This window comes from Rutidosis leptorrhynchoides, chromosome 3, assembly GCF_046630445.1.
Source record: "Rutidosis leptorrhynchoides isolate AG116_Rl617_1_P2 chromosome 3, CSIRO_AGI_Rlap_v1, whole genome shotgun sequence".
NCBI classification, from domain to species: Eukaryota; Viridiplantae; Streptophyta; class Magnoliopsida; order Asterales; family Asteraceae; genus Rutidosis; species Rutidosis leptorrhynchoides.
The window spans coordinates 68,511,581-68,538,151 of NC_092335.1; the positions used below are offsets into that span (position 1 = coordinate 68,511,581).

The window sequence follows — 26,571 nt, forward strand, 5'->3', positions numbered from 1 at the left end:
CCACTTTCTCTTGACTTGTTTCATGTTAGCCTCTTCAGTCGTCTGCTCTTTAATCCTTCCTTCGATATGGTTAACTAATTTATGAGCCATTCAACTTGCCTTTTGTATGGAGGCGGGCTCGTGTGAACTCACATCTTCTTGAATCCTTTCTGGTAACCCTTTTACAAATGCGTCGATCTTCTCTTCTTCATCTTCGAACGTTCTGGGGCACAATAGGCACAATTCGGTGAATCGTCGTTCGTACGTGGTGATATTGAAACCTTGCGTTCGTAATCCTCTAAGCTCTACCTTGAGCTTGTTGACCTCGTTTCTGGGACGATACTGCTCGTTCATCAATTGCTTGAATGCTGACCATGGTAGTGCGTAAGCAGCATCTTATCCTACCTGCTCGAGATATGTATTCCACCACGTTAACGCCGTACCTGTGAAGGTATGCGTAGCGTACTTAACTTTGTCCTCTTCAGTACACTTACTTATAGCAAACACCGATTCGACCTTCTCGATCCACCGTTTCAATCCAATTGGTCCTTCGGTTCCATCAAATTCCAAAGATTTGCAGGCAGTGAATTCTTTGTAGGAGCATCCTACACGATTTCTTGTGAAATTAGTTCCACTGCTAGATCCAGAGTTATTGTTATTTTGCATCGCAGCCTGTACTGCGGCTATGTTTGCTGCAAGGAAAACACGGAAGTCTTACTCACTCATGTTCAAATTCTGACGAGTTGCCGGTGCCATTTCCTTCAAAAATAGCCCAAAAGAATTAAGTTAATCATATAGAATTTTAAGAGTAGTCAATAGTATTTCGTAGCATAGTATGAACTCATTTATAAAAGCTTTTTCTTCATATTAGCATTTTATAGTTTTAATTCAGGTAGTACCTACCCGTTAAGTTCATACTTAGTAGCTAATACACAATTCAACTACTATAATTCTATATGAAAAACTGATTATAATAATCTTTCGCGTTCAAATATTATACAATATATACAAACTTACAATAACGCTATTATACATATAGGATGAAATATTGCACATAATAACTTTGCTACTCGGCAGCTATAAAGGCAATTCTAGTTAATACGCAAGTCGTTCAGCAAAAGAAATAAAGACACGTAATTCATAAGTCCAGAAACAATTCATGCATTCTGGTTTTACTAAGACGACTTCCTATCCTTGGTCTTGTGGAAAGTATCCGTTATGACCATTGGCTAGGCAGCATGTTGTAATATCTTCAAAAGGACAAGGGTTTCGTAATATCCAACAAACCTGTAATAATCTAAAAACCTTGTTTCTCCCCCAACTACTGAATCCGTCACTTGTGGGAAAGTTTTATTTAAAAGTTGTAATCCGACGTTCTTTTTCTCACTTTGGTAAGAAGCGAACATCACTAACCCGTAAGTATAACATGCTTCTTTATGTTGCATGTTAGAAGCTCTTTCTAACTCACGAAATCCTATATTGGGATATGTTGAGTCAAAATAAGTTCTTAACCCGTAGCATAAAATTGCATTTGGGTTCCCCACATTTAACGCTTTAAAGAAAACACGATGTAACTTACGGTCTCCCCAATGTGATATACTCCACCTATCAAAGAAAATCCTTTTATAAACTAAGGCATTTATGGAAAGTCTTTCAAATATTTGACAAGTTAATTTCGCCATAACTAAATGTGCTGATGAATTCTGACCGACTCTAGACAAGATTTCCTCAATCATATCCTCTGGTAGGTCTTCTAAAATATTCGGTTGTCTACCCTTAACGTCTATTTTGTTTTTATACTGTAAAATAGACAAGGATTAGATTCGTAAAAGATAATTAACAAATAATACAAGCAATTATTTTTTTACATAGAACATAAAAGTACAAGCACACTACAATACATATAATACACAACATGATTACAACTCCCTAATCTGAATCACTGGTTTCTTCTTCTTTGAACTTGGTTCGTTTTCCTAATTTTCTAGGAATATATGGTGTTCCTCTAATACGAGCCGTCGTTTTCCACAATGGTTTAGAAAAACCTGGTGGTTTAGAGGTTCCCGGGTCATTGTTACATTTTAGGAAATACGGATGTTGCTGATACATATAAAGTTTATCGGGGTCGGAATCGAGTTTCTCTATTTTTATACCTTTTCCCTTATTATTTTCTTTCGCTTTATTAAATTGGGTCGAGGTAATTTCTATAACATCATCGGAATCCTCATCGGGATCCGATTCATCAGAAAATTGGTAATCTTCCTGTGACAATCGCTCCAAATCCATATGGACGAACACGTCATTCATCGATTTCATTGCGAGGTATTTGACCTCTATATGATATGTTTTGTAAACATTGCATTCTTTTGAAAAGGCACACCATAAATGAATATTTAAATCAATGGTTTTCAACATTTGATGATTTCTACATATAGACAATCACCGTAAATAATAGTTTACAATAGTATTTCCATTGACAATGCAGTCAAAATAAGATACACGGTGATGATTTGGTGAATGCAACGTTTCCTTGATAAACATGTCATGTAAGACTCCATGCACATAGCTTGTCTAACATATAAGCAAACAGCGGAACACTTCTAGGGAACCTGAGAATAAACATGCTAACAAGTGTCAACACAAAGGTTGGTGAGTTCATAGTTTTAATGTTTCGTATAATCTGTATATAAAGGTGGATCACAAGATTTCAGTTGTTTCATCCAGAAACGTTTATCAAAATATTTTACAAGATTGAGCACCCTGGTAACTAAACTTAACGTATATATAATTTGTACCCTTTGTATAATCATCTTAATAATATACGCAAACCAATGTGTACGCTTCTCAAATAGCATACGTCCGTTAAAAGGCTAGCGCTCTAGCTCGAACGGGGATATCAAGCCCTATGGATCCATATACTACTACTCGCGCCCACTAGTTCTTATAACTGGCAGTTACTAGTTACCAAAGCTAAGGGATTTTCGGTTCAAACTCAGTGTAGAATTTAGTATGTACTTATATCCATTGCGTTTAAAATAAAGTGCATGTATTCTCAGCCTAAAAATATAGATTACAAAAGCAATTAAAAAGGGAGCAAATGAAACTCACGCATATAAATATTGTATATCGGTTAATAAAGCATTTGCATGTATTCTCAGCCCAAAAATGTAGAGAGTAAAAGGGATCTTATGAAACTCACAGTTTAATATTGATATACAATATTGCAGGAAAGCACGTAGACGCATCGGAGATGATAAACACGAGGTTTGATTCACAAAAATACCCCCGAACATTACCCATAATTTCCTTGGCAATAACCCATATTTTCCTTAGCTCTAGCTCGCTCGGAAACTCGTTTTGAAAATTACTTGGACAGCACTCCGTCGTAATATTTTATGTACATTATTATTTTTGTATCGCAAAAATAATAACACTTATAATAAAAAAATAATAAGATTAATAATAATCTTATTATTAATAATAATAATAATAATAATAATAATAATAATAATAATAATAATAATAATAAATAATATTACGGAGTATATATATATTTGTGTATGTGTGTGATTTAAATCGAGCGAAAACACTGGAATTTATAGATGTGGCCTGACAAACACTGACATGAGATCGCATGGGTTTGAAGGCCTGTGGCCATGCGATCGCATGGCCTCCCCTTCCAGCTCACATATTGTTTGTCATCAAGCTTGTCGACATATTTTAAAAATAATATATATTATATATAATTTAAATTAATTAATTATATATTATATTTTATTCTCGTGTTTAGTGGACTTGTAACTTTTGCTCCGATAAGTCGTACGTCATCACTCGACTTATGTCTCGGTTCCGGTTTTTCGAATGTCCTATCGTATACTGAGAAAACTTGTACTTTACGTTTCGTGAATCGTACCTTTGTCAAAATATAGTCTTAAATCATCCATAAACTATACCACCGCAGCAAAGTACTGTAGCAATTCACTGTAGCAAATAGTGATTTTCAAAAACACTGTAGCATTTTGGGTACTGTAGCAATTTGAAAATGTTACTATCGTTTACTAAATAACTTGAAATTATATATATGTATATATCTTTTTTAATATACATAAATCAGTTTTTAAATACACATTGGAAGTTATTTATAAATAAATTTTAATAATAAATATTTCAACTTATCATATATATTCAAGTAGATATTTAAACCAATAAATTTAATGTACGGTATCAAATAATTAATACATTGTTACCTTTTCAAGTTATAGTATATATGTATCTATTTACATATAATTGTTCGCGAATCGTCGAAAATAACCGAAGGGTATTTAAATATATAAAAGTAGTTCAAAAATTTTGAGATTCAGTTTTACAGACTTTGCTTATCGTGTCGAAAATGTTAATCATACAAAGATTAAGTTTAAATTTGGTCAGAAATTTCCGGGTCATCACACTTCCCAATATTTTGCTTCCTCGGCGGAAACACCATTGACCATTATTAACTTTGGTCCGTTGGTTGAGGATTTTCTTTTATTTAATCGAATTACTGTAGGTATCAATATTTCTTCCTCCGAAACCTCTTCTCCTTCCGGTTCCTCCTCTTCCGGTTCCTCCTCTTCCAGTTCTTCTTCGGGAATTTGTGAATCTTTTCAAAATATATTCGACTCTTCATTATTATTAGGTGAATCGATGGGAATTGTACTAGTGGTAGACATCTATCACACAATATCAAACACATTAAGAGGTTAATATATCACATAATATTTACATATTAATAATATATAGTTTCCAACAAAAGTGTTAAGCAATCGTTTTTAAAGAAAATACGGTCGAAGTCCAGACTCACTAATGTATCCTAACAAACTCGATAAGACACAATAATGCAAATTTCTGGTTCTCTAAGACCAACGCTCTGATACCAACTGAAATGTCCCGTTCATATCGATTATAAACGTTCCATATTAATTGATTTCGTTGCGAGGTTTTGACCTCTATATGAGACGTTTTTCAAAGACTGCATTCGTTTTTAAAACAAACCATAACCTTTATTTTATCGACAAGGTTAAAAAGACACCACCTAGATTATCCAGAAATGATAATCTAAAAATATCACACTTGCACACTACCAATACATATTGATTTACAATATTAATATGTTACAACAAAATAAATCTCGAATGCAGTTTTAAACAATATTATACAAGCATGCTGACACCAAATCTTGTCCACATATTAGCATGCAACAGCAGAAGCTCTTAATAATCACCTGAGAATAAAAATGCTTTAAACGTCAATAAAAATGTTGGTGAGTTATAGGTTTAACCTATATATTTATCAAATTGTAATAATAGACCACAAGATTTCATATTTCAATATACATCCCATACATAGAGATAACAATCATTCATATGGTGAACACCTGGTAAACGACATTAACAAGATGCATATAAGAATATCCCCTATCATTCAGGGAAATCCATCGGACATGATAAAACAACATCGAAGTACTAAAGCATCCGCAACCATGGATGGGGTTCGTTAGGCCCAATAGATCTATCTTTAGGATTCGCGTCAATTAGTAGACCGGTTTACTAATTCTTAGGTTACCAAGCAAAAAGGGGCATATTCGGCTTCGATCATTCACCCATATAATGTAGTTTCATTTACTTGTGTCTATTTCGTAAAACATTTATAAAACTGCATGTATTCTCATCCCAAAATATTAGATTTTAAAAGTGGGACTATAACTCACTTTCACAGATTTTTACTTCGTCGGGAAGTAAGACTTGGCCACTGGTCGATTCACGAACCTATAACAAATATGTACATATATATCAAAGTATGTTCAAAATATATTAACAACATTTTTAATACGTTATACTGTTTTAAGTTTATTAAGTCAGCTGTCCTCGTTAGTAACCTACAACTAGTTGTCCACAGTTAGATGTACAGAAATAAATCGATATATATATTATCTTGACCCAATCCACGACCCAGTGTATACACGTCTCAGGCTAGATCACAACTCAAAGTATATATATTTTTGGAATCAATCTCAACCCTGTATAGCTAACTCCAACATTACTGCATATAGAGTGTCTATGGTTATTCCAAATTATATATATATATATATATATATATATATATATATATATATATATATATATATGGGTCGATATGATATGTCAAAATATTTGCATACGTGTCTATGGTATCCCAAGATTATATAATATATTAGAATATATGTATTATACAATATAAGTTAGCTAGGATATGATTAATATAGATTTGTTACCAATTTTCACGTAGCTACAACAAGTAAAAATATTCAATCTTGTTTTACCCATAACTTCTTTGTTTTAAATCCGTTTTGAGTGAATCCAATTGATATGATTTCATTTTGAACTTCTATTTATGAATCTATACAGAAAAATTATAAGTTTATAGTCAAAAATACAGGTTACAAGTCATTTTTGTAAAGGTAGTCATTTCAGTCGAAAGAACGACGTCTAGATGACTATTTTGGAAAATATACTTCCTCTTTGAGTTTAATCATGATTTTTGGATATAGTTTCATGTTCATAAGAAAAATCATTTTACCAGAAGAACAACTTTTAAATCAAAGTTTATCATAGTTTTTAATTAACTAACCCAAAACAGCCCGCGGTGTTACTACGACGGCGTATATCCAGTTTTACGGTGTTTTTCGTGTTTTAAGGTTTTAAATCATTAAGTTAGAATATCATATAGATATAGAACATGTTTCTAGTTGATTTTAAAAGTCAAGTTAGAAGGATTAACTTTTGTTTGCGAACAAGTTTAGAATTAACTAAACTATGTTCTAGTGATTTCAAGTTTAAACCTTCGAATAAGGTAGTTTTATTTATATGAATCAAATGATGTTATGAACATCATTACTACCTGAAGTTTAGTAGGTAAACCTACTGGAAATGAGAAAAATAGATCTAGCTTCAAAGGATCCTTGGATGGCTTGAAAGTTCTTGAAGTAGAATCATGACACGAAAACAAGTTCAAGTAAGATTATCACTCGAATTAAGATAGTTATAGTTATAGGAATTGAATCAAAGTTTGTATATGAGTATTACCTTGATTTAGAATGATATATTACTATAAACAATAAGGATTTATTGAGGTTGGATGATCACTTTACAAGATTGGAAGTGAGCTAGTAAACTTGGAAGTATTCTTGATTTTATGAAACTAGAACTTATAGAATTTATGAAGAACACTTAGAACTTGAAGATAGAACTTGAGAGAGATTAATTATATGAAGAAAATTGAAGAATGAAAGTGTTTGTAGGTGTTTTTGGTCGTTGGTATATGGATTAGATATAAAGGATGTGTAATTTGTTTACATGTAAATAAGTCATGAATGATTACTAATGTTTTTTGTAATTTTATGAGATATTTCATGCTAGTTGCCAAATTATGGTTCCCACATGTGTTAGGTGACTCACATGGGCTGCTAAGAGCTAATCATTAGAGTGTATATACCAATAGTACATACATCTAAAAGCTGTGTATTGTACGAGTACGAATACGGGTGCATACGAGTAGAATTGTTGATGAAACTGAACGAGGATGTAATTGTAAGCATTTTTGTTAAGTAGAAGTATTTTTATAAGTGTCTTAAAGTCTTTTAAAAGTATATGAATACATATTAAAACACTACATGTATATACATTTTAACTGAGTGGTTAAATCATCGTTAGTCGTTACATGTAAATGTTGTTTTGAAACCTTTAGGTTAACGATCTTGTTAAATGTTGTTAACCCATTGTTTATTATATCTAAAGAGATGTTAAATTATTAAATTATCATGATATTATGATATATTAATATATCTTAGTATGATATATATACAGTTAAATGTTGTTACAACGATAATCGTTACATATATGTCTCGCTTCGAAATCATTAAGTTAGTAGTCTTGTTTTTACGTATGTAGTTCATTGTTAATACACTTAATGAAATGTTTACTTATCATTTATCATGATTAAACATAGTGTATCAATATCTTAAGATGATTCATATGTATTTAGTAAGACGTTGTTATAACGATAATCGTTATATATATCGTTTTGAGTTTCTTAATTCAATAAACTCAATTTTATGTATATAACTCATTGTTAATATACTTATGGAGATACTTACTTATCATAATCTCATGTTAACCATATTTATATCCATATATATATTGTCATGTCGTTTTTACAAGTTTTAACGTTCGTGAATCGCCGGTCAACTTGGGTGGTCAATTGTCTATATGAAACATATTTCAATTAATCAAGTCTTAACAAGTTTGATTGCTTAACATGTTGGAAACTTTTAATCATGTAAATATCAATCTCAATTAATATATATAAACATGGAAAAGTTCGGGTCACTACATTGTACATGCAATGCTCCAATGTAAAACTGTACGGCCGAAAATAATTGATGATGATAAGTACCCAGAGGAGCAAGATGACATATGGTTTAGATTCAAGCCTAATTTTTCTATTAGATTTGATCGCCGTGAATTTTGTCTAGTAACGGGGTTTTTGTTTGGTACCCGTACGGATATGGCACATTACATCCCTAAAAATTATGAAAAAGAGACGGATCCAATTAGACAACGTTTATTTCCGTCCATTAAAGAGAGCAAAAACATTTTGATTGGTGATATTGAAAAGAAGCTACTAAAAAGTAGTCGGGTTGGTGTTTCGGACGATGATGTGGTTCGACTAGCAATCATATTAGTTGTAGAGAGAGCTTTTATGGGTAAACAATCTTCCCATGTGGTGAACAAGAAGTTCTTATATTTAGTTGAAGATTTTTCAAGTGTTAATAAGTACCCATGGGGGTCTCGTATATGGGAACCGACTTACGAAGCGGTTAGTGAAGGGTTTGGTGTTCGGGAAAGCCAATTAGAGAGCGGCAAGGCGTACACTTTGGCGGGATTTATGTGGGCATTTAAGGTAACGACATGTTTGATTTCAAATACTTTTATTATTTAAAGATAATATATATATATATATATATATATATATATATATATATATATATTGATATTGTTAAAACAAATGATTTGTAGATTTGGATCCTCGAGGCTTACCGTCGTACCATTAAATCCTTTGCTACAAAAACGGACAAGAATGGAGTACCGAGGACTCTTTTTTGAAAGCGTAAAACAGCGGAGACTTTTGGAATCTCTGATTACATTAAACTCTTAGATATTCAGGTCAGTTGCATTTAATATTTGGAATTACAATTGATTGGTAATTGACTGTTGAAACAGAGAGGAAATGGCAAGGACGCAAGACCATTCCTGCGTCCTTGCGTCTTTCTTAAGCTTGGACGCAAGGTTGTACTTGCGGCTTTGCGTACGTGCTACATTGGAGATGCAAAGCATTGTTTGCGTCCTTGCGTCTGTTTGACCAAAAAAGTTCCAAGTATTTTTTGTTTTCTTGTGTATAAAGTCATGTTCGATTATGCAGGATGATTGTCCCAAGAACAAGAAACCTCTACGTGGTCTCTTCCCCACTGATACAAAGAAGGAGTGTCAATGGTGGATTGATAGTGACACGTTATTTCTTGGAACTTTAGTTGAACAGGAGATCCAGCAAGAAGAAACCCCAATAATTCCAGAAACTGTAGAGCAGACACAGACACAGACACAGACACCAACACAGACACCAACACATCAAAATACCGAAGTACAAGAATTACATTGTGTGGTAGCGTTGTTGACCGAGCGGGTAGAAAAAAGTGAAAAAGAATTTAAAGAGCGGTTGGACAAAGTTGAAAATGAATTAAGTAAATGTAAAAGGAAATTGTCGGAATACGAAGAAAACCCTTTTCCAGAGGAAGAGTATCCGGTATATTAAAATTTATTAATTATTTTTATTTTTTGCATTTGAATATTTGTTCTCATCTGAATTTATATAATTTTTGTTTTTTATTTGTTATTTGCTTAGGACGATATGTATTATGAGAAATCTTTCTCTGACAATGAGATTGTCAACCCTTCTCTGATGCAAATACGACGTGGAATAAGAGAAAGACGGCCCACGCGTGCATTAAGGTCCCCGTTTACCTCACCTGGATATAGAAAACCAATTGAGAAGGTAAATTGCTGCATTATAATATTATAATTGTTTTTTTTTAAATCATAAATATTTGTTGTTCTTGCTTCACTGATGTAGACGCAAGGTTAATCTTGCGTCCTTATGTTTAGTGGACGCAATGTTAGTCTTGCGTCCTTGCGCTATATGGACGTAAGGTTATTATTGCGTCTTTGCGTCTGTGTTTTTTACTAACCAGATTTCCTGTTTTGCACAGTTGTCCAGACATGTCATTGAGAAAGTGGAAAACATGAATGTGGTCAACCTAGATACAGATGAGTAATTTGTTGATGAGCAAATGGTTGATCAGAAAGCTGTTGATGGACAACCTGATGCTATGGTAGTTGATAACGTTGCACCTGGTGAAACAGAAGGACCAAAGAATGTAAGTGGTAAGGATGTGAAGGTGTGTTTTAAGAGAAAAATGAAGGAAAAGGACTGGGCTACTGAAGAAGAAATCTGGGCCATGATCGACAGACTTATCAATGATCAAGGTTGTCTTAAACCACCACCCACTGGAGCATGGAGAGATCAGAGAAAGCATGCACCCCCTGCAAAAGATCCCACGACAATTATACAGAGCAAGCAAGAGACGCGTTGCAAGTTCATCTTTCAAAGTGATCAGTTCATTTACCTTAGTAAAGAGTTTTGGATTCGCTTGCTGGGGTTAGGAAAGGTAGGATATTTGGAGAACTTGGTGAGTGATCTCCTTAATGTTTTGTTTATGATATGAATTAATTTGTGTTAATATCCTAACCTGTCTTCTTAATTTGTAGCACATTGATGGCTGGGCTACATTTCTTTTAAGATATCGTCAGAGATTTCTCCCCAGAGCAAGCCAGATGTTTAACACTCCTGAGTTTCCACATGAGGTAGTTAAAGCAAGTTCTCGATGGACAATTATGCCATCTGGATTCCTGGCTCAGCTTGCAAACTTTAAAGAATTTTGGGGATTAAGTCAGAAGGAGAAGGAGGAGAGGTTGAAGCAAAAGGAGGAGAAGTTGAAGCAGGCCAAGGCCAAAGATCCTAATTTCAAAGATAATGAAGGAATCACTGTCTTTAGGGAACCAAATTACACGTATATAATTGCTCTTGGGGATGGTAGTGATGAAATGTATCCAGCTTGGTCTTCATGTGATCAGGTAAACATTCTAATTATCAATCTGGTGTTGTTTATAATTAGTAAGCAAAATGGTAGTGATGTTTTTTGTAAACTGGAACAGGTGCAAGGTAAATATTGCGACCTTGTGTCTGCAAATGTACGTGGACACAAGGTTAGTCTTGTGACCTTGCGTCTGGTAATGTGCTTAGACGTAAGGTAAGTCTTGCGACCTTGCGTCTTCGTGTAATTTGGACGCAAGGTTCTTTTTGCGTCCTTGCGTATGGATGGTTTTCTGACTAAACATTCTTTCTGTTTCAGATCTTGATCCCAGTACACTTTAGACAACCAGAACATTTCTTGCTGCTATCATTAAAGTTAGAAGAAATGAAAGTTTATGTGTACGACAGTTTACCCGGTCTTGCAAGTGAACAGCTACAACATGTTGTCACAATGTTGTGTGAAAACTTGCCCGTCTACTTGCACGCGATTGACTACTATAACAAGACGCCAGAATCACAGCTTGAAGATTACTACCAAAACAATGAGAGTATGGAGTTGATGATTGAAACTGGGCGTAATGTGCCAGTGCAGGCAGGTGAAACCGGTGACTGTGGTGTTTGGGTGTGCATCCATATGGAGAGACTGGTGTTTGCACAGGAGGGGCTTGATGACATTGGAGATCCAAAAAAGGCTGCACAGGAATATAGGAACAGAATGGCAAGTACGTTCTTCCGTGCACGTTTTGATACACTACCGCCACCACCAGAGGAAAAAGATGCGACAAAGGATGCTAAAAAGGCTGTACAGGTTGTATGATTTGTACCCTTGTTGATATGTATATGTGTTGTTGAACTTGTTGTTTTTTGAAATTCTGCTATTTTGAAGGTTGTAATTATATGATACAAGTACTTACTAGTAGGTCTATATAAATGTGACTCGGATTGGAAAGAATAGACTGTAAGAGTAGCAGAGTAGCAGGGTTTGGAAGAAAGATGGACTATCTTGCGACCATAGTTATGCAAATCAAACTCTTCTGTGTTTGGAAGTGGCAATTCAGGTTCTTCCACTTCCAAATTGTTACTTGCGAGGTTTTCTTCGGTATCATGTTGTAGTAAGAATTGTTGTGGTTGGTGTTTTGGTGGTTTTGGTTTTTTTGGTACCTCTTTTTCTTGGTTTTGTTGTAGTAGTGGCTGGTTTGTCGAGTATTTTGTTTCTGGATTTCGTTGTGGCTGATGCATTATTACTCTATCGACAATATAAATATCTATAGGATTATTTATAATTGCATATTGTAAAAACTCTTGAAAGTCTTCATCATCATCAGTAATATCAAAAACTTGATTATTAAAAACGTATCTCATTGAAACAGCTGCATTGGGTGGGAAGTCAATCTTTTTAAGAACATTTTTTTAACAATATTCTCCGATTCATTGGTTTTACCGGTGCAATTGGGAGTCTTAACCGAATTCTAAAACAATCTCGTGGCATATATATGGTTATGTTGTTAATGTACTCAAAAGAACCCCCACAACATATATTAACAACAAATTCATCATCATTAACACAATTCATAATGACAAAAATTAGTGAAAAAATGGTTAAAATAGTACCTTAACGTGGGTATAAGCTCTGCAATGAAAACTTTTGAAATTTTTATGAGACTGTGATTTCAAATTCTCAGGGTCAATCTATATATAGGGACAAAATATTATCCGTAGAAATCTAGGATATCTGACGAAATCTTATCCACAAAATCGTATTTCTGATCAGATAAGATCGCAAGATCGCAAGACGCAAGGACGCAAGCTTGTGCCTTGCGAGGGCAACTCGCAAGGCACCTTGCGTCTTGCGAGGGCAACCTGGCAAAAAAAAAAAATTTGGGGCTCCAGCGCAAGAAACTTGCTGGGAATGGGCATTTTGGCTATAATCCCTTCAAAAGTATTCTAAAATGAAGTAGATAATCAACTTGGAAAGACCATTAAAGCATTTCGCTCCGATGGAGTAAGTGAGTTTATGATTCAAGAGTTTTTGGACCACCTAAAGAATTGTGGGATTGTCTCATAGTTCGTGTTGTGTCCGAGTAAGAGGAATCGAACTTTACTTGATATAGTTTGATTTATGATGAGTCTGATTTCTCTACTACCATCTTTTAGGGATATGCATGAGAGTCTGCTGCATGCATACTCAATGTAATTCTAACTATAAAAGTAGAAAAGACACCATATGAGTTATGGCATGGGAAGAATCCCAAGTTGTCTTATCTGAAAGTCTGGGGTTGTAAAGCGTACGTGAAGCATGACACTTCAAACAAATTAGAACCCAGAACTATCTAATGTTACTTTATACGATACATAAAGGAAACAATGGGTTACTATTTTTACTACCAAGCTGAAGACAACGTGTTTTCTGCTCGGTCTGCTGAATTCCTGGAAAGAGATCTTCTCTTACAAGAAGTCAGTGGGAGTAAAGTAGATCTTGAAGAAATTCAAGTACTTTAAAGTAACATACCTTCAGTAAGCACTAGCAATCCACACGTTGAAACTGAGCGCACTGTTGGTGAGCCAGAATGTGTTACACCTGCACTTTATAGATCTAGTAGAACTCATCGGCTTATGAGGTTTAATTATCTGATTAATTCAGATAAACCTCAACTAAGGGATTATGATGAACCCTCTAGCTGCGTGAGACCATATCAGATCCTGAATCTGAATATGACTAGATTCTATGAATACAGATTTTCAGTCCATGAAGGATAATCAAGTATGAGACTTGATTGATCTTCTACCCAATTATAAGACAATGAGGTAAAAATGGGTCTTCAAAGGAAGACTGATATGGATGGTAATGTAAACACTTTTAAAGCTCGATTGGTGACAAAAGGTTATGATGAAAGTTTTTCACCAGTCGCGAGCCTTAAAACAATTAGGATACTTATTGCCATGGTTACTTTTCATGATAATAAAATATGGCTAATGGATGTCAAAACCGCTTTCCTAAATGGCGACCTAAGTGAGGACGTATATATGGTTCAGTCGGAAGGGTTTATGAATCCTAAGCATCCTAATAAAGTATGCAAGCTTCTAAAATCCATTTATGGATTAAAGCAAGCATCCAGGAGCTAGAATCTTAAGTTTAATGAGAAAATCAAAGTGTTTAATTTTTCTCAAAACCAAGATAAGCCCTGAGTTTACATTAGAACTAGTGGGAGCAAAGTAGTCTTCTTGATCTTATATGTTGATGGCATATTACTTGTTAGAAATAACATTCTAACTTGCAAGATGTCAAGTCTTGGCTTGGAGAATGTATTTCCATAAAGGATCTTGATGAAGCTACTTATATTATTGGAATGAGGATCTATACAATAGATCCAATTGGCTTATTGGTTTGAATCAAAGTACATACATTATCTTGCAGAGATTTAGCATGCAAAACTCCAAGCATGGAGCTTTGCCAATGCAAAAGAACATAACCGTGAGAAAGTCTCAAAAGTCCTATCACAGCAGATGAGATGAGACAAATGAAATGTATCACATATGCTTCGGCTATATGATCCATTATGTATGCCTTGATATGTACTATACTCGATGTTTCGTTAGTTTTGAGTTTGACGAGTCATTGTCAACATAATCCAGGTGAAGTACATTAGATTGTTGTTATGAATATTCTTTAGTATTTGCAGAGTACTAATGATATATTCTTGGTTTACGGTGGTTTGGAATAAGAGTTAAGTATTAAGTTTTATACTGATTCTAGTTTCCAAACTGATCAAGATGATTCTCGATCCAGTCACATTGTTTCTTTGTCATGATGGGCAAGACAGTTGATTGGAAGAGCTCTAGGCAGAGCACTATTGAACAATCTACAACAAAATCAGAATACATTGTTGACTGAGAAGCTGCTCAGAAAGCTGTCTAGATAAGGAAGTTTGTTGTTATAGTCAGAGTAGTACACAACATTTAATCTTCTATAATATGTACTGTGATAGTTCGAGTGTTAATATACTTTTGAAAGAATCACATGTACATAAAAGTATCTGGCACATTCTTCAAAAGTTTGACTACATTCATTAAGTCATTAAGAGGAATGATAATAGTATTCTTAAAGGTTCATACAAATGATAATGTGGCTGACCCGTTCATGAAGCCCATGATGCACAACAAGCATGATGATCATTCTAGTAATACTGGACTTCGTTATGCCGCTGATCTTTTTCATTTGTAATTTAGTATTTGGATATTTTTGGAACATTAAGCAGTTTTATATTAATGAATTGATATATAGTTGGTATGATCGTTTTCATTTATATCACTGTGTTCTATATTAGCATGTTTAATCCATGAATAATTGTTGATTATTCAAAATCTCCATAATCGGTCATGTTATGGGAATAACATGAATTAAGATTAATGTGAAATTTTGACTATATTCATTGATGATGAATAGTTAACTTGTTGAGACCAAAATTCATATGTATTCATCGATGATGAATATTGGAATGACCTAACCATGAGATGTCACTACATGGATCGTAGTCAGTAGTGAATCTTTTAGTAATTATGTCTTTGTGTCCTTAGACTTGATATGCACGCCCGTCTTGATGAGTGTAGCATTGTACTTTGATATGGTTAAACGCTGTCCTGAATAAGGCTGTTATAAAGGTCATTATTGAGTATAATGTAAAGCTCATGATAGACACGTGTATGCAATATAGGATTTGTTCCTCTAAAATGTTTGGAGTTAGATACTTTTTGAGCTCCTCGATGAATGAATAATATATTTGTGTGGCCGCACCCAGATGAAATTAAGATGAAACTTAATTAATTTGGTGATCTAATTCAGTTCTAAGATCGAGAAACAAAATTGTTAAACAAATGAGAATGACCGATGATCCATATCACAAGTTTAACTAAAGTATCTGAAACAAAAGGACGAATGACATTTAAAACTTACCATAAACAGTTTCGAGAAAATACCCTCACATGAATTTGGGGACAATGACTTGTTGCTAGACGCTTACCATTGTTTGTATAGTTACTTAGTGTTGTGCCATGCACAAGTGGGAGTCTGTAGGATTAATGTGCAAGGTACAACATATAACTATATGACCAACTTCATTTGAGCCTTCGGGGTCACACACATATACACCGAGAAGTCAAATAAAATATATATATTACTCAAGTAACAAAATAATAAATCGAAATTAATTCATTTACTATTCATGTGAATAGTAAATGAAACAAAATTAATTAATTTACTATTCACATGAAAGCGACATGATAGAAATTATTAATTATAAGTTACATAATATATCCCTAAAGTATTTGAGAAATACGACTTTGAAAAAGAAAATTACAAAAGAAGTTAAAACGCGTAAATCATAAATACGACTTTCAAAAAGAAAAATATATCCGTGATCCAAATTGATTGATACTCTTTACTTTACTTCATATTATATATATGGACGAGAGAATTGAAAAGAGAGGTAGTAAGAAAAAATAATATTGTTTCATACGGAGTATCATTTTGGATTCATAATATTAATCAAAGATTGATTAATTATTACTTGGGTTTGGACTAGCATCCATTGACGTTGTTTGAAGTGTAGTGTGGACTATCCTAAGAGACGGTCATACTTTTGATCGTAAGTTTCTCTCCGTCTCATCAATTTCTCCAAGAAAGATATATCGTTAACTTCTCTTTTTGAATTACATATTTTGACAATTATTAGTGGTGTAACTGGATCTTTGGGATCGTTAATCATGTGCATGTTTTATTAAATTTAAATATATGAATATTTAATTTTGTAAATGGTTTATAAAATAATAATTGATTATTATTTTAACTATCCGCTGCGTTAATCTGATTTAAAAGTACACACGATTTTCCAACATAGTGCTCATACGATCGATTTATTAAGATGGTGTGACGGGCCACCACCAGTTCTTCATTTGAATTTGAAGAACTATTTGTACTCGTTTGAGTTTAATCTTGATCATAAAAGCTGGAGAGCTTCGATTCATCGGTACAAAAAGGGTAAAACAAGATACGTTCATTATCGACAGAGTGATTATTTGTTGGCGGATTCGAGTTGGCATTGTAGTTTTTGTTTCAGGACGATTAGTGATTTTGTGTTTAAGATGAAAGCTTATAGTCATACAGATAGAGTTAGATTTTCTCATTATCTTGACCCGAAAAGGATTCAGACAGTGATTTGTAATGGTGCGAACTTGTACGATATGCTTCCTGAAGAGTACACTTTTCGAGAGCTTATTGGGAAGATGGACCCGATTCCACATTCGTATTCAGGCGTTCATCTGCCTGCATACCTGTTGGAAAATGCTGATAAGTTCAGATATCTTTTGCCTGGAAATTGCATTAGAGAAGACGGTTGACCCGCCCAAATTACTCGTATATATATATATATATATATATATATATATATATATATATATATATATATATATTGTTTCTCTTTACTTACTAAAGCTGTTTATTTAGTTAGATTTATATGAAGCTTGATGGTTTTTGGACTTCTGTTTTCTTCCAATTAACAAATTAACTCGGTTTGGGTTGAAAGTCCGTTGACAACTTGCAACTCGTTTGACCCATTTGACCCGTTACATATTTAGCTAAACGCAACACAAATAGTCACAACTACAAACTACCTGTCACATCAAGTTAACTAGTAAATAGCCATTAAAAAATGTGTGTAAACACCACCAAACCTTAGCAGATGCAAGTTACGAAACAGAAATAAACAGAAAATATAGATATTTAGAGGGCGTAAACTGCAAAAACCGAAGTCTCATGACTTATTAACGTCAATAGTTCAGATCATTTACTTACTATAGCCGCTCTAACCAGCCAAAAGTACTGTCTTGTGAAGTAATGGCAACTCCTGCACATACATTAACAAGAAGAAAGTTGATTAATGTGAATAAATAGTTAGTACAAAAATGAACAAAAGTTCTTATAAAAATAGATAATTTCGCACAAAATGGATGATTTCACATAAAAGTATAGTCCAAATTTTGCTTAAAGTCAACGGGCCGATTTACATAAGCCGATTATAAAAAGGTTATACCTTTTCTGCGAATAATTATGCAAAATATAGTGTTTTTCCATCAGCTAAAAGTTGCGTGTCTGTGTTATCAAGGTACAACAACAATAACAAAAACCCATTCGACATGTGTGGGGTATGCGAAAGTGGAATGAAGACAATCTTTACTCTATCCTAGAATATAGGGAAGTCATTTCTCCCCGGAGTTAAATACTGCAAGAGTAGAGAAAGCCCGTGATTTTACTTTTTAAAATCACTAAAGGATAGCAAGCTTAAAAAAAGATTGAAATCTGGAGGTGTATCCAAGTCCAGATTGTCAAGATCAACAGAACTCGCACCTCAGGAGCATCATTGGTGTTGTTATCAGACCGAACTTGAGTCATCTTCCCATATGGGCAACTATTTTTTTTGTATCAAAATTTGGAACATAAAAAGGGACTATAGATAAATTAAGGTAATGTAAGGACCATTAGATGTAAAATTGAACCTAATAAATACATACCAACAATTCCTCGATTCACGCCGCGAAACATATTCAGTATCAAATTAAAACTAATATCAAATTAAAATGGGGATAGGGAACGGGAAATAGAAACTGAATGAGCTTAAGGATGAAATGAAAAATCTAGTTCCCAATCACGTCATCGTTAAAGTGAGTGTTGTTAATGTGAGAAGATGTATAGGTGTCCTATGTGTCCAACTCTATCGTATATACCGTTTAAGAGTTTTCACATAGCAAATAAAAACTCCTTGAGGGATGCAATGTATGTACAGTATCCTCATCCGCATCCTCATGACTGCTTTTGTCATGGTTGATAAGGCTAAAAAGGAACATATATTTCATAGCAAAATCCCCCAAGAAAGATAAGATTTTAGTTGCAATTGTTCCATTTTCAAGTAATATTCGTTTATATTTAATAAGTGCGAAGACAAAAGGCGAAAACGAAGATTTGAAGACAAAAAGGTCCAAAATGCTCAAATGTACAAGATACAATTAAAAAGGTTCAAATTATTGATGAGGAACGTCTAAAAATGACAAAAGTACAAGTTACAAAACGTAAAGTACACGATATAAAATTGTACGAAAGGACGTTCGAAAATCCGGAAACGGGACATGAGTCAACTCTCAACGCTCGACGCAACGGTGTAAAAATTACGAGTCAACTATGCACAAGAATAAAATATAATATTTAAATAATTCATAATAAGAATAATATTAAATAATAAAAAGTTGTTAATTGAGCATAGTTCAGGGGTCGTAAGCGAAAATTCAATTTAACATTTTGCCTATAAAAGGCGACGTATTACGATCAATTTGAGAGAACTTTTTTTTTCGATCATTTTTTCTATCTTTTTCTTATTTTTCTATCTATCAATATCAATATCTATAATTTATATCTATAATTCTCTATCAAAATGTTAATGTAATCAGATATAACAATAATCTTAATTTTAATTTTAAATTATGATAATAATAAGATTTATGATAGAGATCGTTTGAGTGTGTAAGTCGAAATTCTGTCCGTGTAACGCTACGCTATTTTTAATCATTGTAAGTTATGTTCAACCTTTTTACATTAATGTCTCGTAGCTAAGTTATTATTATGCTTATTTAATCCGAAGTAATCATGATGTTGGGCTAATTACTAAAATTGGGTAATTGGGCTTTGTACCATAATTGGGGTTTGGACAAAAGAACGACACTTGTGGAAATTGGACTATTGACTATTAATAGATGGGGGGTATTGTCTAATTGAGTGACAACTCATTGGAGTCTGTCGAACCTATCTTCAAATTAATTAACCTAATAATTAATAATGATTATGGTTGTCCTATTTAGTGACGTTCATATGGAATCTGTTATAATCATTTAATTAATCAATTGGGTTGGGTAATTGATTATTCATTCTGATCAAGTGGATGAATTAATATTCATATTCATAAACTAATTAAAACAGGGGTGAAATTATGTACAAAGGACACTTGGTATAATTGATAACAAAATATTAAAACCTTGGGTTACACTCAGTCGACAACCTGGTGTAATTATTAAACAAAGTATTAAAATCTTGTTACAGTTTAAATCCCCAATCAGTTGGAATATTTGACTTCGGGTATAAGGGTAATTTGACGAGGATACTCGCACTTTATATTTATGACCGATGGACTATTATGGACAAAAACCAGATAGACGTATCAAATAAACCAGGACAAAGGACAATTAACCCATGGTAATAAATTAAAATCAACACGTCAAACATCATGATTACGGAAGTTTAAATAAGCATAATTCTTTTATTGTATTTCTCATCGTATCTTTATTTACTGTCATTTTATTACTCGCAATTTTATTTACTGTCATTTTATTTATTGTCATTATTTTACGCACTTTAATTATCGTCATTTATCTTTGCGCTTAAAATATAGAATCGACAAACCGGTCACTAAACGGTAAAAACCCCATTTTATAATAATAATAATAATAATAATACTTATATTTATATATTTTTGTAAAAATATAGTTTTATAAAAATATAGCGTTAAACTTCACGAGCTCCCTGTGGAACGAACCGGACTTACTAAAAATTACACTACTCTACGATTAGGTACACTGCCTATAAGTGTTGTAGCAAGGTTTAGGTATATCCATCCTTAAAATAATTAAAACTTGTGTAATATTTTGTAGTATTTCGTAGTAAAATTAATACTATTTCGTACCCTCACGCTACAACATCAAGTTTTTGGCGCCGCTGCCGGGGAGCGCTAAAACGCTATATTTTTAAATATAATAATATTGAAATAAAATATAATAATATAATAATATTGAAATAGAATATAATAATATAATAATATTTTAGATAGAATATAATAATATAATAATATTTTAGAATCAAAATTCGATACGTAAATTTTAAAAAAGTCGTATTTATTAAATACTTCAGGGGTATATTATGTAACTTATAATTAATAATTTCTATAATGTCGCTTTCATGTGAATAGTAAATTAATTAATTTCTTTTCATTTACTATTCATGAATAGTAAATGAGTTAAAAAAAAATTTGTGTAAAAAAAAACGTTTTTTTTAAAGAAAAAAAAATTCTTTTTTTATAAAAAAAAAAATTGTAAAAAAAAACGTTTTTTTTAAGAAAAAAAAATTCGTTTTTAAAAAAAAAAAATTGTAAAAAAAAAATCGTTTTTTTAAAAAAAAAAAAAAATTTTAAAAAAAATAATAAATAATAATATATATATATATTTTTTTTAAGTTTTATTACCTTTAGATTTTTAGATTATAGTCGCAACTTTTAGTATTAAGTTTATTTTTGGCGTAGTTATTTTTTTTATTTCTAGATTTTTAGGCTTTGCCGTAAAATCCCTTAAGTGCTTATTCCTTAGACTAAGATTTAGGTGCTTTAGAATTTTGCGACGCCATTTTTCGTGCTACCTTCTTATTTTTATTTTTCGACGCTTATTTTTCGACCTTTTTATTTTTCGACACTTTTCGACGCGCAATCTTTTTCTTTCTTATTTCTCGACGCTCTAGTTATAGGATATAGAATTTTCTTTACTTCTTATCTAATTCTTCAAACGGAAAGAAAAATTATTTAAGCGGTTAAGTTAATAGACGTTGACATTTTTCTGGTTCGTAGTAATAGTTGGATTTGTTAGTGGCAAGTTGTGGGCTTCCGATTTAAAGGGTCCTGGCTTCCTGCTGCATCTTTTGGCTATTCGAAACGTGGGCAAAATCAGAAAAGTCTATTAATTGGACAACTTATATAAGTTTTTCTTATTTTTATAACTAATAGGATATTCTGTGAATGCACCGAGCAAAACGTTCAGCACCTTTCATACGTTCACCGCCTGTAACCAGATCAAGACATCTAGCCAATATTGCCGCCGTTGATTTTTCTTTAGAATCGTCATCTAGTCGACCAAGAACTCCAACTCAAATTTTCGACAATCCATCTTTTGAACCCGACTTCACAACTAAGAACCCGGAGGATATTCAAGGACAATTCAGAGATCCTGAACCACTAATCATTCCTCCTGAACCACAAACCATTAAATCAGAATCTTCTAGTGATTCGTATTCAACAAATTCAATTATGAAAAATCTGGAACCTCTAAGTATGGAAGACCGAATGAGAGCCACACGCACGGGCCAAGGTCACGCCATTATTAAGCCAGACATTAATGCGCCAGATTATGAAATCAAAGGACAAATCCTACACATGGTAACTAATCAGTGCCAATATAGTGGTGCGCCGAAGGAAGATCCTAACGAACACCTTCGTACGTTTAAAAGAATTTGTACACTATTCAAAATCCGAGAAGTGGAAGATGAGCAGATCTATCTCATGTTGTTTCCCTGGACTTTAAAGGGAGAAGCCAAAGATTGGTTAGAATCGTTACCTGAAGGGGCGATTGACACATGGGATGTTTTAGTTGAAAAATTTCTTAAACGATTCTTTCCGGCATCCAAAGCCGTGAGACTTCAAGGAGAAATTGTTACGTTCGCGCAAAAGCCAAATGAAACATTATATGAGGCGTGGACAAGATTCGGAAGGATGTTGAGAGGATGTCCTCAACACGGTTTAGACACTTATCAAATAGTACAAATATTCTACCAAGGTGTCAACGTTGCTACAAGAAAAGACATCGACATAACAGCTGGTGGTTCCATTATGAAGAAAACCGCAACTGAAGCTTACAAGATCATTGATAGCACAGCCTCCCACTCACATGAGTGGCATCAAGAAAAAGATATCTTTCGATCATCTAAAGTGGCTAGAGCCTATTCTAGCCATGACTTTGATTCCGTTTCCGCAAAAATAGATGCTTTCGAAAGACGAATGGAAAAGATGAATAAAGATATTCACGCAATACGAATCAGTTGTGAGCAATGCGGTGGACCACACTTATTGAAAGATTGTCACATTGAACCAACCATGGAACAACGAGAGAATGTTTTCTATATGAACCAAAGGCCGGGAAATAATTATCAAAATAATTATCAACCGCCAAAGCTAAACTTCAATCGAAATCAAAACATTCTTTACAATCCAAAAGGACCCGAAAATAACTGGTATAACCAACATGGTCCGAATAACCAACCAACTCAAAACAACACTTTCAATCAACAAAGACCTGGCTTATATAAACCACAACAACAAACCGAAGAGAAAAAGTCAAATATGGAAGACGTGGTATTCAAGCTAGTTGAATCTCAAACACAATTTATTGAAACTCAAACCCAAACAAATGAGAGGTTTAATCAGTCATTAAGAACTCAACAAGCTTCCATTTTGAATCTTGAAAAACACGTAGGTACTCTTGCTAGCATGATGAGTGAGAGGGAACAAGGAAAGCTACCGAGTAATACTGAAGTAAATCCTCGGAAAGAGAATGTTAATATGGTTTCAACGAATTCTGAAAAACCAGCACCAGAAGATGGGAAGGTTTTAGATGAGAGTAACAATGAAGAAGTTACACCACCACCACCCGAGTATGTAAAGCCAGTGGTGGCACCATACAAACCACCCATCCCGTTTCCAAGAAAAGGAGTTGAGTATGAGCAAGTGATAGGTAATAAAGATTGTGATACCTCTGGAAAGAAGAAGAAGAAAAAGAATAAGAAAGTACAAGAAACAAAAGCCGTAGAAGTAAACCCGGTGAAGACAGTTCCACCAAAACCTCCTCTTAGGATAGGTGATCCGGGTGAATTTATTGTTCCTTGTCTACTTAGTGATTGTGTCATGTATGATGCACTAGCAGATTTAGGTGCAAGTGTAAGTGTTATGCCTCTTTCATTATATAAGAGATTAGGAGTAGGTAAGTTAAGTCCAACGGATATGAGTGTTCGACTCTTTGATCAAACCATTAAGCACCCAGTTGGAATTGCTGACAACCTACCCGTTCAAGTAGGTAATTTAACCTTTCTAGTCGAATTTATTGTCATTGACATAGAAGAGGACCCAAACGTTCCTCTAATTTTAGGTCGACCATTCTTAGCGTCCACCAAGGCGTTATTTGATGTAGGAAATGGTAGAATGACACTTAGTAATGGTGACAAATCGATCACCTTTATGATTCGAAAGTCTAAATCTCCACCAGCCAAAACCGTTGAACCAGTAAAAACAATTGGTAAGAACCATGTGGTTTTACCAACTCCAACGGTAATACTTAGCAATAATGAAACGCCTAAGTGTGGGGAAAATGAAGTAACACCTAATGATGACATGATAACAAAGAACCCCGTTGTTGATACGAAATTAAATGATCCCGTTATTAATAGTTCAATGAAGAAACTTATTAAACGGATTCGCGATGCTAGAACCAAGGGGAACTTTAAGTTATGTAACCGGTTAGTATCCAATCTATCACCTAAAGAAAAGGAGAAACTAGTTGAAATTGTGGATATTACACAGGAATCCGACCAATGGCTTAAAGAAAAAGTCACGGATATGCAAGTTGATTATGGACCAAGAGAAATTAACGATGAAGTTAATCACAATTTTGACACCACGGCTACCTAAGTGTGGGGAGATTCAAATGTTCTAAAAAGAAGAAGCTATCTAGAGCTAGTTGTTCTGTTCTTGTGTAGTTCCGAGAATGGAACCCGATTGGTCTTTTCCGCTAGCAGACACTAAAGAACTAGTTTTCTCCCTCCATTCTGAATTTTTGTTTTGTAGGTTTTTTTTTATGAAATTAATATGCATTTTAATTTAAGTTTTTAAAAACAAAATTTACTTTAATTCATTAAGTTGAAAAAATGATTTCTAAAATTCGTCGTGAGTTGAAGACTAGGTCATTAAGCCGAAATTACTTTACCCGAGGGCGGGGCGACAAATTTTGTTATTATTATTTTTAATTTTATTGATTTAAAGTATGCCAAAAATATTATACTTTATAAATTTTTGAAAAGTGGGGTTATAAACTAAACTTCAAAAAAATATATATATATATATATATGTTTGTATTTTATCTTATGTACAAAACAGGGTAAAACAACGCACTTTCAAAGACTGTCATTAAAGTTCAGCAAAAGGTACTAATTTTGACGACAAGACGCAAAACAACAAATATGATATAACAAATGAAGGAATGAACGATGAGGCGCCATCTATCATTCGACGAGCTTTGTAATTACAAACTCGGTATTTTTAATCACTTTTCTACGCTAATCACCCTCATGAATTTAAATTATAGTCTGATTTCATGCAAATGAGGGCATTGCATGATCTTAAGTGTGGGGAAGGATTATAAATTCTCTCAGGTTGGTTTATTTGCCAAATTTTGTGAAAATTTGAAAAATTTTCAATTAAATGAAGTCAAAATCATGATTATACATATTTATGAACGGTGAAAACTAGGTGATAATACCGAAATTATCGTTACCTCGAAAAGGACATAAATTGAGAAACACCCTAAAACGCTTGAATTCATTTAAAATGAAATAGAAGAAAATAAAAAGGCAAAGAAAGAAACTAAGTGTGGGAAGAATGTACCAAGTTATTCAATTTAAAACATATATCACATATTTTTGTACAAGATTATTGCAGGTACTTTTGCTTTGGACGATACTAATCAGTTTTACCCGGTTTACTGTAATACATTTGAAAGAAAGATGGATCTACACGATGAATCAATTCCATCATTAAAAGGAAGTAAAGTCTTCCGAAAAAGACACGCGCTTCTTGATTTAGGTCATGAAGTTGTCGTCCAGACCAGCTGTAGGTTGACGAAAAATCTAGAAAAGTCATCTCTAAAATCAGCAGGAAATCCACGGACCTCAGCATCAAACAGGGTCGCCAAGTGGTCAGATTTATCCTAACCATGAGAAGGATTTATCTCGTACAATGGGGAGGCACCGTGCAAATTAGCTTGATAAGACTAATGAATCAGATCCCCAGAAAAGGATAATCTCCTTAAAGATTAAAAATCAGCTTTTAAGACTGATAATACTCAATCCTAGAGATTGACCTTAAAGATTGAGAATTCAAACTCATGGAATTCGATGATATCTAAACTCGAGCATGAACGAGAAAATATTTTGATCAAAAATACAAACCGATTTGTTTTCTGAAAAACCATTTTCAATGCGTTCATTACCATTGAATGTAAACTCCTAAGAAATTCACCTGGAATTCATTAGGTCACCTGAACCAAATCGGGTGTCAACCGTAAGAACGGTGGTTGCATAGCATGGTCGGAGACAGGACCTTGTGCCAGACCGAAAAATTATAGGATGATCTTTACTATCGCTCCTACCAAGGATAGTTCTAGCATCCGACACGTTAATAAGACCAT

At 33.7% G+C, this 26,571-nt stretch overlaps 1 protein-coding gene across 1 annotated transcript in view; it reads left to right on the forward strand.

Annotated features, from left to right (window-relative positions):
• LOC139900064 (uncharacterized) overlaps nucleotides 1–17,595 on the forward strand; it is a gene marked incomplete at its 5' end in the record, with an annotated part of 28,317 nt that extends 10,722 nt beyond the window's left edge. The window contains one exon of the mRNA XM_071882870.1: nucleotides 17,097–17,595. Within this exon, the coding sequence (XP_071738971.1) occupies nucleotides 17,097–17,595 (499 nt within the window). The remainder of the gene's footprint in view (nucleotides 1–17,096) is intronic.
• Nucleotides 17,596–26,571: the final 8,976 nt, after the last annotated feature.